Genomic DNA, 15,517 nt, shown 5'->3' with positions numbered 1-15,517 from the left:
AAAAGAGAAGTCTCAATATATTTGATAGATAGTTCCTCTGAGGTGGACCCACCCCTCTAGGTGGGGTGCACGTGCACTCATTAATTTCAGAAAAAAAATCATGTATATATGTATAGAGAGAGAGAGAGATATTTACAGAAATTAGGATATAATTAACGGTGCACTCATGAAAAGCATAGGACTGCCATTGTGCTGCTGGTACAACCTAGAGTATCCACATGCGAGACCTGAGTTTGAATCTAGTTAGAGTGTTATTTCACTTTTTTATTTGAAGTTTATCTTAGAGCTCATATTTGAGCTAAGGTAATATCGGTGCACCAAAAATCTTCAAATCCCGATTCGCCTTTGCGTGTGATTATTACATATTGGGTTAGTTATTTTTAGTCAATTTCCAAGGTTATATCATCCTTTTCTTAAGAATTAAATCATAATTAGTGTAAAAATAATTGTACCATCGATGAATAATTAAGAGTTAAGAAAAGTTTAAAGAAGAAAATATCGTGTATTACTATATGAAGATTGGGTTGTAACACAAGCAACCACCAATGTTCATTACAAGACTACAATATATAAGTACTCCAACAGACACAAATAAAAAAGAAAAGAGACGACATATATAATGATGGATCACACTCGATCGATATATATCCATCTTATTCTTCATCTCCGCAAGCTATATATAGACTTAGCTTTAATTTCATCAACCTTACTGGACCCTGCAATACAACATTAAATCAACATTAATATATAGTATGTGCGAACACACATATATATCATTTTGTAACATATAATTTTATCAATAAGCATATGTAAATTAAAATTATGTTCTATATCATGAAACAAAAGAAATATTTTACTGTCAATTAATATAAGGAGAATCACGTACTGGGAGCAATCAGTGGAAGGGCTGATCTTGTAAGGAATGCTGACTCCACAAACTCCAGGGAGACCAGCGGCTTTTCCCGTATCAATGCCCTTAATAGAATTAGCTGCCGATTTCAGGCAAGTGCATGCTGTCTTCCGGTCTTCTGGGGTCTTGGCTGCACCCAAAAGACCCTTAACACCACCACAGCACCCTCCAATAGGACCCCTCCTTGAAGATAAGGGAGGCAAGGAGCCAAGCCAGATGTAACCTGGCCGCAGCTCAGTGCCTCTGCATGGGGTGCAACCACCACCATGCACAAAAGCACAAAGCATGCAATTTTGCCAAATATTTCCATTGTTACAAAAATTGAGTAAAGATCGATAGAAATAGTAGAGGACAAATGTATTTGTTTTGAGTGTTGGGTGCAAAAGCTAGTGACAACTTTGGGTATTTATGGAGAGGAAATTTGGAGCAAAATTAATGGAATTAAGAATGAGAGAATTAGTTGGGAGTTAAGAGTTAAATCAAATGAGGGTACATAATAATTAGGGAGGTGCCTATAAAGTCAAGTTTAGTTTGTTACGTGACTAATTTTTATTGAACAACGCTATACACGATTTAGGACCAATCCCATAGAGACAATTGTTCCAGTACTCAGAATACTTTTTTCTCTTTGCTTCTTCTTTACTTGGTACTCCGTTTACTTGGTTTCAGGACCTTTTTTTTTTTAACAAAAACGATTTTAAGGTGTAAAGTTTATTACTTATTTATAAATGATTAAGTATTTTTCGTATGTTCAATACAAAAGCTTGTTTCTGGTAAAAAAAAATCATGAAAAAAGTATACAAAATAAGTAAATCTATAGCAAATAAAAGAATTTCATATTGTTAAAAATTAAATTCAAATCAAATTAAAAACAAATAAAATCTATTTATTAAATTAATTTAATTTGATTTTCAATTTGGACCGGTTTGTAACTAAACCTATCAAATCTTATACACCAATTTGTCAAACCTCATGTCCCTGATTACCCCTTCTTCCATGTAATAAAGAGTATTAATTATCTTTAAAATAAGATAGTTTGCGACAATTAAGTTATTGTTGTTAATTAGTAGTCGCTAGAGATTATTTTTGGTATAGTAACTATGGATGAAATTGTTCCTTTCTTAATTAAATGTGTCAAGTTCGAATTCTAAATATGAAAAGAACTTTGATGTGAAGCAATTTCTCCAGAATGGGACCCTACGTGATGTAAATTTGAAATTATCAAAGTTTAATATAGATAATAGTCAAACTTTAACACAAATATACGGAAAAAACAAAAAAAATAAAATATTGAAAGAGGTTTGACGAATATAAGATGGACACATACTGCCAATCTAATAGCCGACTGAGACTGAAGAAATTAATTGCGACAACAGCCAATGAATACGACTTTCTCTGTTCATTTTAATTATTCATAATATTAAAAATATTTTTTAATTTATCCACTTAATTAGCTTATTAAGATAAAATATATATTTTATTTTATCATTACTATTAACTATTTATTCTATTTTTATTTTTCAAATTCATTGAGGCTATATATATATATATATATATATATATATTATTTTTTATTTCTTAAGGGAATTGTAAAGCTTCTTATAAACAAGTAAAAATAACAAAGTTTACATACTTCTTCAATTCCCTTTTGAGTGATTTATTGGTTTTTTTTAAAAAAAATACATAGGTTCAAAATAAGCAGTAATCATTAAGAAGTTAAAAAGGTATTAATTGTTTTTTCATAAGTTATTTTTTTTCTAGTTTCTTGATATACAAATCATTTAATAATCTTTCATAATTGATATTTTCTAATAATTCCTTTCCAATAAATAGTATAACCAATCCATTTAATCATTTTTGAAACATAGTATTTCAAATATATATGTCAAACTTCTTCTGATAATTCTTTCTTTCTATACTAGATACAGGACCCGTGTCAACACGGGGCCCAATATATATTAATTTTTTGTCTCAATTTATGTGATATCATAGAACTTGAGAAGTTATAGAAAATTTTATATGATTTTTAAAATATTTTAAGTTGTTAATTATGATAATTTATACTTTTTACTTAATTTTAAAAATAATATATATTACTCTCTTTGTTTCAATTTAGGTGGCATATATAGGATTTCAAAAATTGGTCATTTTTTTTATCTCTTTTAAATATATTAAAATGTTAATTATTGTAATTTATATTACCCTTTTAACGTAATTTTCATATAATACATGTCACTTCCCATGTCTCAAATTATGTGGCATTGATAAATTTATTGGAGTCAAGTGATTTTTTTATATGTATTATAATTTTTTTAATTAATTATTGTGATTTTGTAGTACTTTTTACGTCAATTTCAAATAATATATATATATCATCTAACCCATTTTATGTGGTGCCAATAGAATGTCAAGAGTTAATCGATTATTTTTATATAACTTTTAAATATTCAGGTCAATTTCAAATAATATATATTTATTATCTAACCCATTTTATGTGGTATCAACAAAATGTCAAGAGTCAATCGAATTTTTTTATATAACTTTTAAATATTTATATTGTTAATTATTGTGATTTATGTGTTATTTATATAATTTTTAAATTTATAACCAACAAAAAGAATAAGAGAAATAAATTTAATACAAAAAAATACTAAATAGTAATGAAAAATATTATTATTACAACTCTACTACTTATACAAATGTTTAAATTAAAAAAAGGGAATGAGGCAGCCGACATAGAAAAGTGAGCCCATGAGTTGGGCCCACACAGTTCAACAAAACAGTAGTAATTTTTTATAGGACATATGAGGCATTATGTAAATGTTAATTGGTTTTTTGGTCTAATAAAGAAAAGGTACACCTTTAAAACAAGAGATTACAAAGGCTTAATGAAGGAAAAAGTAGGAAATTCCAAAAATATCCTTGTCATACAAGCAGGCATGTTGACGAAGATATGCGTGTTGTAGACTCTTCTACTATGAATAAGTAATGAGAAGCTCAATTTTTTCTATAGTACGCTATTGCTTTTTTTTTAAAAAAAAAAAAACTAAAATCTATTATTGCTAAAATGTGAATTCCCTTCCTTCAAATTTGGAGGTCGTAAGGCACTTGCCTTTTCTTTAACCTTGTAGAATTGGCACTAAAGTACTGTGGTCCCGTTTGGCTTCAAATATATCATGAGGAAATTTGCAAGAAAAATTAAGAAATGATTTTTGACCATATAATTTATCATTATTTGGCAAATATATCTGCCAAATATCTCAAATTTTCAAATTCTAGAAAAAAATAGTATTGAGGCCAAGTTCTAATATTTGGGAATTTTAAAAAATCACGCCGAACTTTTTGTATTTTATAAAAGACACTCATTATTTATTAATTCCAACTAATATTTTTCTACCAAATTACTCCGTTAATAACTAATAACTCCTCATCTCTACTATCTATATATATATAGAACGAGGCCAAAAAAAGAACAATTTATTTTTAATGAGTTATAATTTATCATTACTAACAATTTAATTGATGTATTGCTCTTATTCATATTGTTATTTTTTTTTTGAATTGATATTAATTATGTTATAAGGCTATTTTTTAGCGAAACATGTTTATTATAAAATGGCAATACAAACTTAAAATAATTTGTCAAAAAAATTTTAAAATTGAGGCTAAACACTAGATGTGTACCGTGTAGTGATAGATGGGTTGTGTAGAGAGAGGAGATTACGAAAGCACAAAATCGTTTGATAACATACTTGAAAGAAGAATAGTGCTAATAAGGTAAATTTATTATTCCCTCCTTCTTTAAAAAAAATGACTTACTTTTCTTTTTAATCTGCTTTTAAAAACCTCTTATTTTTAGTAATATTTTTATTTTAGTTTTTTAGATAACATGTTTAAGGCCATAAAATTAAATATTGTTTTGATACAAACATAACTTTAATTTAGGATCACAAGATTGAATTGTTTTCTTAAACTTTGTGTCAAGTCAAATTAGATTGTTCTTTTTGAAACGAGAATATATATATGGATCTAATCTTCAAAAGATGAAGAGTGACAAAGCTAAGTAAGCCTAAAAATTTATTAGGAAAAATCTTTTTTGCCAGAAAATTAGGTTAGGATTTGGCTAGGATGATATTTTATCTGTGTTATTTTATCTTTTTAAATATTTTTACCCTTTTAACCTTAATACCTTTTAACTAAAAAATGAAAAAAAGATCAGTTTACTTTAAAATAAAAAAAATATTATAGTTTTTTAAATTTTCTAGCCAAATTTTCTGGCAATTTAGCACTTCTCAATTTATTATTCCCTCCTTTAAAAAAATGACTTACTTTCCTTTTTAATCTGCTTTTAAAAACCTCTTATTTTTAGCAATATTTTTATTTTAGTTTTTTAGGTAACATGTTTAAAGCCATAAAATTAAATGTTATTTTGATACAGACATAACTTTAATTTAGAATCATAAGATTGAATTGTTTTCTTAAACTTTGTGTCAAGTCAAATTAGATGGTTCTTTTTGAGACGGAGAATATATAGACGGATCTAATTTTCAAAAGATGAAGAGTGACAAAGCTAAGTAAAGCCTGAATATTTGCGACATTTAATACGTTGTTTACTTTAATTAATGGACTTATAAGTTGGAAAGGATCGAGAAAGTTAATATATATTGCATAGTGAATTTGTACCTTAATGAATTTATTTAAAGTATACTTTTTATAGGCATTTGTGATGGTGATGATGTTAATATATTTCTCATCAATTAGCATTGTACGTGTAAGAAGTGGTTAGAAAAAGGAGGTACGTAGATGAATGAGCACACAATAATGTATACTATATTACTCGAATTTGATAAATACGTGTAATGCAAATAAAAAACCCTAGTAAAAGTAAACCAAAAATATTGAATTAATACACGAGAGAGTACATATACCAAATAAGATAGATTGGATTAATACATAATAGCCAATCGTGAAATTTTCATACAACACTCGACTACGTACGATTTAAAAAAAAACACAGAAAAAACAGAAAGTGACAACTGATACAACATAGAAACAATGGATCTACAAGCAAAGATCAATTTCCATCTATATTATTCTTAATTCTCCTCATGATACCAAATTCTGATGATCAGCTTTACTGAACCCTGCATTAATGAACAAAGCCAACATTAATAATAATAATAATAATAATAAAAACGTAATGTACCAAGTATAATCATATATTTGTACGTCATTTTGTGACAATGTGCTAGTACACATCATTTTTGTGTTACTTTATTTTACATACTACGCTTAATACGAAGAGTTACTTGTTGTTATAGGTCAAAAAGGGTGAATAACATACTTAGAGCAGTCAGTAGAGGGGCTGATCTTGTAAGGGATGTTGACACTACAAGTGCTAGGGAGACTAGCAGCTTTGCCCAAATCAAGGCCTGTAAAAGAACTAGCTGCTGATTTCAGGCAAGTGCATGCGGTTTGTCGGTCTGCTGTAGTCTGGGCTTGACCCAAAAGGCTCTTAACACCACCACAACAGCCTCCGAGAGGACCGCGGTTCATCAGATAAGGGAAACAAGAAGCCAAGGAAGATGTAACTTGACCACAAGTTAGTGCCTCTGCATGGGGTGCAACCACTACCATGCACAAAAGCACAAAGCATGCAATCTTGCTAACCATTTCCATTCTTAACGATTATGAAAATTAGAGAAGAGAAGGTAAAATAATAGTTATGTGTTTTATGATGAAGAAGTGGATTGGAAGAAATGTGTTTTGGTTGAGTGTTTTTATAGAGGGAAATTTGGAGTAGATGTCCAATGGAAGAGTGAGAGAAGTAGTTGGTTGGTAGGTTGAAAATTTAATGCATTTTGATGATACATTATTATGCTGGCTCTAAAGTCATGCATGTGGTAGCTAGTCCTAAGATCTTACGTGTAGGAGTTTTTCACAAATCATAAATATTTAGCATACGGTAAAAATATGCCATCTGAGCTTAATTCAAGATAAAAAATTAGCTTATAAGGAGAGAAGTATCGAAATTCATATAAGTAGACTTCCAGTCTATTCCCCAATTAGTGTAGGACTTTTACCCACTTAAACATCCCCCCCCCTCACGCCCAGATTCAATTGGAGTGTGGGTCGGGAGTTCAAACGGAGATGAATCTGACTCTGATATCATGTAAAGATATGTTATTTGGACCTAATTCAATCCCAAAAGCTAGCTTATGAGGGGAGGATTGTCTACATCCATATAAGCAGACCACTCGTCCATTTCCCAATCAATGTTGGACTTTTACTCACTCTAATAGTGTGGTCATAATTTCAAATATTTTTATCGAGAAGTTTAGAGTTAAAAATGAAGTTGTATTTGATAATACTTTTACAAAGAATAATTGAAACAATCTGAGTTTATGCTTGAATATATTTAAATATAACTTTAAAAATAAGAAAAATAAATTAAAATTTAAAAAATTTAAAATACAACATCAAGTTATATGTACTCTCTAAAATTTCACGACCATACATTAATTTTAGGAAGTGGCAAGTTAATTTTACTTCTGTCGTTCTTTGCTGGATTACAACAACGATTAATTAATCAAGGTCTTTATTAGTGTCTAGACACTTAACCACCCAAGTCTTTAATGCTTTTTCTAGTTACAAGTTTTAACTCTTAAAAATTGATTCAAAATAATTATTATTTTTATAAAATTGAAAAGGTGATAATTCCACTTTATTTTCAAATTTATCCTTAACACGTTCCTAATTAAATGTATAAATTTAGTAATAATCATATCAATACACAATCAATATTTATAACATAAACTTGTTTCTTGTATTTCTTAACCCTTTAATTATTATTTTTATTAATGGCATTCACAAGCTAGTGTACAATGCTTTAAAACTCGAAGGATGTCGCATATAATTAGATTGACGTGGAATACTATTATTTGAGTTGGTATCCACCTATGGAATTGATCTTTCTTATTTAAAAAAATCAATGAAAAACTAATATTAATCAACAAAGATGACGGTGGCTTTATAAATAGGTATTTTCTTTAATTATAGATTTTGAGTTTAAATAATACTAATAAAGTCACATTGTGTGGTATATCAAATTAGGATAAGAAGTTTCACATCAAACAAAATACATGAGAGATATTGGGTATATAAGTAAACATGTTTTACATGTTATTGACGTATTTTAAAGTTGTGTGGGTCTATAGGTCTAGAGCGGACAATATCACTAGCATGTTGGACTGTTACAAATGATAACAAAGTCATGTTTCAGCCTTGTCGATGTGGACCAAAGTTCTATTGAATTTATGCAAATCTCATATGGTGGGACAAAGCTCTGTAAGGACGCACACAGAGTTCATGAGAGGAGATGTATGTGATATCCCTAACATAGGATAAAAAATTTCACATCGATAAATTGTATTTTCAAAATACAAATTATATAAATAAGCAAGTCTTATACTCTAATGAGATATTTTAAAACCGTGTACGCCTAGATCGAGCAAAATTCAGGTGGGTAAAAAACAGAACCTGACATGCACTTTGACGTTTCATATATGTTGCACAAAGTGTTGATTGCTAATTGGACCACGAATTCAGCAATATTATTACATGCCTTTCTTGGTCCATGTATAAATTTGTGTCGGTACCAACATTAATTTGGTAGAAATTGAGTAAAGATGTGAGCCACACCAAACACATTAATTAGGCCAAACAAGAGGAAATTTCTTTGAGACATATAGTCCTACCTAGAGGCCTATAATTTGGTGTATAATGTGGGGATAATGTCTTCACATGTATGAGTATTTATATGGTTAAATTACATAAGTTAAATTCAAAATAAAAAATATAAAAAAATTGAGTGGTTGCATATCTCTTCTTTCATGTACAATGTACTTCTTTTTGTTCACTTCTGCTGGTCGCTTTTAGCATCTATCTATATATCATATGAGAAGAAAAAACACCACATGTCATTACCACAAATTTTTAGAATTTTAAATTATAAATAATTAAGTATTATATTACTAATTAAATATTACAAATTCAAAATTTAAAATAAAAATAGACACATGTCATCAACATACACTCATAATGACAAATGTCGGCATCTTAAAAAAAAGATTTAATATTTTTTAACAATTGATAAATAATTTTAAAATAGTTTTAAATTTAAAGCAGTTATAATTTCTCAATTTTATCCTTAATTCTATCCACTACGTTATCTGTCTCTTCTTTTCTCTTTACTTACTGTATGTTTTCAAATCTCAATATTGATAGTGAGGAAATATCTTGAGCCTTGATTGTTCATACATAACTTTATGTAATTTATTAATTTTGTTCAATCTCTGTCCAAGCATCACAGGTATTTTCTATCTAATACAGATAAATATGAGTGACTGTATTGTTATTTCAGTAGTAACATAATCAAATCTAATACTTCTGAAAAAAATTCTCCAATTTTGCATCAATGCTATATAAAGCAGTGTTTAAAATTTCTTTTGCAGATTTTGACTATCTTTTATTGTAATATAAATTAATAACTAATTTTTTCTCCTAAAATTTTGGTAATCTATTTCTTTTGCAATATTTTGCTACTTTTTGATGATCTTTTAATGCAATAAATATTTGAATATATCACTCAAAATTTTAGTAATTGATTATATTTTCATTAATTTATTTGGTAAGTCTACTGACGCATAATTAATTCATAGCTTAAAGTGAATATATATATATATATATATATATATATATATATATATATATATATATTATTTAATGCATTGAAAAATATGATGATAGTTAGATATTTCTTAACTTAAGATATTCTAATATAATGTGTTTGATTCAATTTTTGAATCCAAGTGTTAAACTCTATATCTTTTTCTGCTTATGCCGTTGAATATAAAAAGTGAGATTTTCGTGTTTGGGGGATTCTTGGAGTAAAAGAGCAACTCCAAATCTACTTGAATTAATGACAATGTATATATTTATATTTCATATATTTGAAATTTAGATAGTTTGTTCACTTTATTAATTTATTTCTTTAATTTTTGTGCGTAATTTCAAACTTAGTACAAATAAAAAAGAGAATAAAGAGTAATACTGGATATGAAAAAACTGTCACATTTGTTAATTTATTAAAATTTATGAAGGTGAAGACTAAACAACTACAAGTCTACATGTGTATTGTTTTAATGTATAAGAAATAAAAATTTTAACAAAACATTCTTAATTTCCATTATATATTATAGCGATCGTAATTGTTGGATAACTTTAATTTATTTTGGGCTATAGAAAGAGTATTAAATATTGACTTGACAAATTTACTAGGATGACTCCTAGCACAAAATACTATCTATTGTTATATTGAATTCATATCTTTTTTTTTTTCTTTTTTTTCTGTTTTCTTATAATTGAATACTATATTTAATGGGGCATGATCCTTGAACTCTAGCTTACTGGCAATATATATATATATATATATATATATATATATATATATATATATATATATATATATATATCATTCAAATGCATGTGATATTCAAATGATACTAATTAAATATATGGTGTGTGTGAATATGTCTTTGTATAAATCATTTGCATGGCTGTATTATAATGTTTTATGATCTTGGTATGTAGGTGTTAAAGTCACACATCAATTTTGGCGTGATTATTGTGCGGACAAATAACTTTCATATATAAGTTAAGTTTCGCTTGCTTTTTCGTTTTCTCTAAAAATAAAATACCATAACAAAGAATAATTCAATTTTTATATTAGTTAAAGCTTCAAATATTATATACTTTTCTTATGGTATAAGGTAGTGTTTATATTTGAAGGAATGCCATTAGTGTTGTTAAGTAATACAATGATCGGAATAATCTAATGCCTTCATAATTTTTTTTAACTTCTTTAGCATTATCCATGAGAAAATACCACTTGCAATTTTGGATAATATTAAAAACATCTCTATTCGTACTTTGGGACAAATTTAAAATCACAACTTAGTATTAAGTAAGATATTAATACGTTAACATACAAAAATATAAAACTTATAAAATATCTTAGTGCAAAAAATGTTCAAAAGAATACAAATAATTTGCAAATATTTTTACTTTGAATTCAAGTAAAAAAAAAACAATAAAGAGTGTCAATAATAACAATAAACTTATAATATTTAAAATATTATTAAAATTAAATAACATTTTATAATGAAAATATATATATTTATTTGTATTATATAAATAGAAGATTAACGAAAAAGAATATTAAAGCAAGTGATAAGTTAATCAAAATTTAGTCGATAATGTTATGATTTTAAGTAGTTAATAATAATGTAGTAACAAACAAACGCAAAGTATATTGTACAAGTTATTAAATGATCATGTGATTTGTTCTTTCATTTCATATATATATATATATATATATATATTGTACAAGTTATTAAATGATCATGTGATTTGTTCTTTCATTTCATATATATATATATATATATATATGTTCAAAAGAATACAAATAATTTGCAAATTTTTTTACTTTGAATTCAAGTAAAAAAAAACAATAAAGAGTGTCAATAATAACAATAAACTTATAATATTTAAAATATTATTAAAATTAAATAACATTTTATAATGAAAATATATATATTTATTTGTATTATATAAATAGAAGATTAACGAAAAAGAATATTAAAGCAAGTGATAAGTTAATCAAAATTTAGTCGATAATGCTATGATTTTAAGTAGTTAATAATAATGTAGTAACAAACAAACGCAAAGTATATTGTACAAGTTATTAAATGATCATGTGATTTGTTCTTTCATTTCTATATATATATAATTTTTTATATTATTCGCGCAACTCGCGGGAACGTATACTAGTATAGAGAAATGATAAAAAAAAATCTTTATATTTTATTCTAGGCATTACTTGTTTATTTTTCAAGATCTAATATTAGACATCAATTAATAGAGATAATATGACAAAATAGTCATGTCAATTATTATTTTTAATGGGTATGTCAAAATTCAAAATTTGATAAGTAAAAATAAACAAAAGATGTATATTTTTCGATCTCGCTCGCATCTCTCCTCCTAAAATGTATACAATTGTATCCATTTTGATACAAATCAGTTGTATCAATTGTATTCGTGATACAACCTGATACAACGAATACAACATACATTCAACCTCTCTCACCTCTCTCCCAGATCTTGCCTACCTCTCACCTCCCTCTCCTAATTTTGCTCGCCTCTCTCCTCCCCCAAACATGTAGCTATAATTTGTACTCAAACAAATTATAACTATCGATCTTGAATTAAGTCAAATTATAGTCATTTTAAAAAGTAAAAAGGGAAAATTAGCAATTAAGTCACAATACCTAACATAATTAGTCAAAATAACAACACTTTAAAGTGTTTATTTAAAATGGCAGAATGACAATATTTTTATAAAATAATATGTATTAAGATGTTAGTATTTTAAATTAATTTTATTTATGGAAAGAGTCCTATATGGACCAAATTATATACCAATAACCGTTTAAAGTGAAAAAAATAAAAATTAAACCAATACCATTAACCTTTTTTTTTATCACCATTCACGTTTCTTCCCCAACTTTCACGTTTCTTCCCCACCTTTCACGTTTCAAGTTTATCTTTCTTCAAGGTGCTAAATTGTTGTTCATCAAGAAATTTTCTTTATTGTTAAACGAAATCTCTTTATTAATTCAAGCAGATTTCTCGGTTGGCAAGGTAATTTTCATTATCCATTTCGATTAGTTATTGATATTTCTTTTGATTTGTTTTCAATATCACCGTTTATGGTTTATATTTCGCATTGTACATATTACGGATTTTTGGTCAATTTTTTTGATTTTTATGCTAGTTTGTTTACATAGTCATCTAATATTTATGTATTTCAATTAGTTATTTAGATTTCTTTTCATTTGTTTTCAATATCACCGTTTATGATTTATATTTCGCATTGTACATATTATGGATTTTCCGTTAATTTTTTTGATTTTTATGCAAGTTTGTTTACATATTCATGTAAAATTTATGTATTTTAGATTTTTAGTCGATTAAACAATTTTTTTCGATTCTTTTCTGATTTGTTTTAATATTTCTGATTTATTAGAATCTACAAATTCATTCATATGTTTATTTTGTTTTATTTTTAATACATTTATATTTGCTTTTAGGGTTTTAGATTTGGGGAAAACATCTGTCTGTCTACAGTGTCTGAATCAACAGTTTATTTGTGTATTCATTCTATCTATATATCAACAAGTTTTACATTGTATTTCAATCTCAATTAGTAAACCAACATGTTTGTATTTCCTTCTTAATTTGTATGCATCCTAACTGTATGATAACAATAATTTTGTATTTTATTGGGTATTCATTATGTATTTCAATCTCAATTTATATGTGAACAAGTTTGTATTTCTCTTTTATTTTGTATTCAACCTAATTGTATACCAACAAGTTTTGTATTTTATGTGCCTACTTTACCTTTCAAAGTCAATTTGTATTTTAAATGAAGAGAGTATTTAATTTCTTTTGTATTCACAACTTTATATTCAATATCACTTTGTATTTATAACTTTGTATTTTCATCTCACTTTTGTATCCATATATTGTTGTATTCAACATATAGTTCATGATCCATTAGTTTGTATTTTACCTTTCAAAGTCACTTTTTATTTCAAATGAAGAGAGTATTTCTTTTGTATTCACAACTTTATATTCACTCTCACTTTGTATTTATAACTTTGTATTTTCATCTCACTTTTGTATTCATATATTGTTGTATTCAACATATAGTTCATGATCAATTAGTTACATTAACTTAATGGGATACATATTATTGTATGCATTCAAACATAAAAAACAGCTACTAAACTAAAAAAAAAACATTCGTTATACATCATAATTTGGAAACAAAACATTCGAAAAAAGCTATAAATCCCAATGCATACAAAGATTTCACTGATTCAATTAGAAAAAAAATACCTGATTATTTTTCGATTGTTCACTATATGCGACAAATTTATAGTTGCCAATTTTAATAAATTCTGTTTCAAAAATATGTCGTATTCAACTTGAAGAAGCTTTGAAAGTTATCAGATGAATGATTCAGAAGACAAACTAAATTATTTTAATTTTATTTTTTTTGATGTTCTTAAGAAGAAAGAAAAAAAACGCTCGACGGAAAGATGACTACTTATGCTCTTTTCAAAACGTAACTGATTGGTATTTAAAATTTTTTTTACCTTTTTTGAATTTTTTTTGTTCCATGATTTTCTCTGTTTTGTTATTAATTATTTGTATTCTTTCAAATTAATCAAAATAAAATAAATACATAACTAATCCCTTAACAAACTAAAATAATGACATTTTTAATAAATAATGAAACCGTTGCTAAGGAGTCCCACTAAAAGCTAAAATATTGTTGTTTTGAAAATTTTCCCCAAAAACAACTTCTGCTGAAATCAAAGCATGATGTAGTCATTTAAGTGCATTTTAGATGGGCTGAGGTTGTGTTTGGATTGGTCAAAAGTAGTTGTTTTTTGGGCCAAGCCCATGAAATAATCAGAAATTCATGTTTCTTTGTTACGTTTGTTTGTTTATCTCAGTCCCTAATTACTTATGTACTTTTGAATTGATACACTTATTAAGAAAATAATTATTGACATAATAACTTTATCATTTTACCCCTATTAATTATGAAGTGGATGAATAAAAAACTTAAGATTTTCAAGAAGTTCTACCATTTTCAAAGTAATTAATTGATGGTATAATAGGTGAATTTTTTTTCGTCATTTCTTGATTTGTCAAAATGGACAAGTAACTAGGAGCACAGGGAGTATTTGTTATATTAGTACTACTAGAAGGTTTTCTTAATTACCTTTTTAAAAATAGTTTACTAGACTCTGATCTAATATAACTAAGAGGTTTTCTTAATTTCCTTTTTAAAATAGTTTTCTTAATTTTCCTAAAAAATTAATTGGCGAATCTATTATTTTTAAAATTAATTAACTAATTTTTTTTTTCCAAATTATAAAGTTTTTTTTAATTTAGTTCCAAAAAATGTTTTGTAACAATCGCTATCATCTTTTAATTATGAGATTAGTCCTTGAATAGTTTACAATACTATAGAAAAACACTTAATTTTTCTTCTGAATGTATTTAATTGGTGTATATAAGATTTGATGAAATGCTTGAAAGAAGAATAGTGTCGAGTATGATGAATTTATAATTTATCATTGGATGAATATTATAAAATGGAGAGCTTGAAGGAGACTTTAAAATTAAGAGATCATTAAAAGATGAAGATTGACAAAGTAAAGCCTAATATTTGCGACGTTTAATATTTATTTTTTAATTAAAGATACGACGTTTAATATTTATTTTTTAATTAAAGATGCGACGTTTAATACAATGCTTAATTTGTGGACTTCACAAGTTGGAAAAGATTGAGAAAATTAATTGCATTGTGAATAATATATACCTTATCATGAGTTATACATATAATATAGTTTTTGATGGCATATATGTGAAATGTGATTATGTTAATTTCTCATAGAACTGTAT

General features: G+C 26.6%; 1 protein-coding gene across 2 annotated transcripts; it reads right to left on the bottom strand.

The window, feature by feature from the left end:
- Positions 1 to 492: 492 nt before the first annotated feature.
- LOC125840052 (non-specific lipid-transfer protein 2) lies at positions 493 to 6,687 on the bottom strand. Of its 2 annotated transcripts, XM_049519039.1 has the most exons (3): positions 6,503 to 6,632; positions 887 to 1,133; positions 493 to 716 (listed from the first exon to the last, which is right to left on the bottom strand). In XM_049519039.1, exons 1-3 carry the CDS (start codon positions 6,564 to 6,566, stop codon positions 707 to 709), a joined length of 321 nt encoding a protein of 106 aa, XP_049374996.1. In that variant the 5' UTR covers positions 6,567 to 6,632; the 3' UTR covers positions 493 to 706. The 2 variants fall into 2 exon arrangements, with proteins under 2 accessions (XP_049374996.1, XP_049374995.1); XM_049519038.1 differs by lacking the exons at positions 493 to 716; positions 887 to 1,133 and adding an exon at positions 5,842 to 6,054 and having other exon boundaries at positions 6,255 to 6,687.
- Between the last annotated feature and the right edge of the window lie 8,830 nt (positions 6,688 to 15,517).

The sequence above is a fragment of the Solanum verrucosum genome, unplaced genomic scaffold (assembly GCF_900185275.1).
Source record: "Solanum verrucosum unplaced genomic scaffold, falcon-dt-bn FXZP01000177.1, whole genome shotgun sequence".
Lineage (NCBI taxonomy): Eukaryota > Viridiplantae > Streptophyta > Magnoliopsida > Solanales > Solanaceae > Solanum > Solanum verrucosum.
Note: the sequence above shows the minus strand (reverse complement) of the source record. Positions and strands in the feature narration are given on the sequence as shown.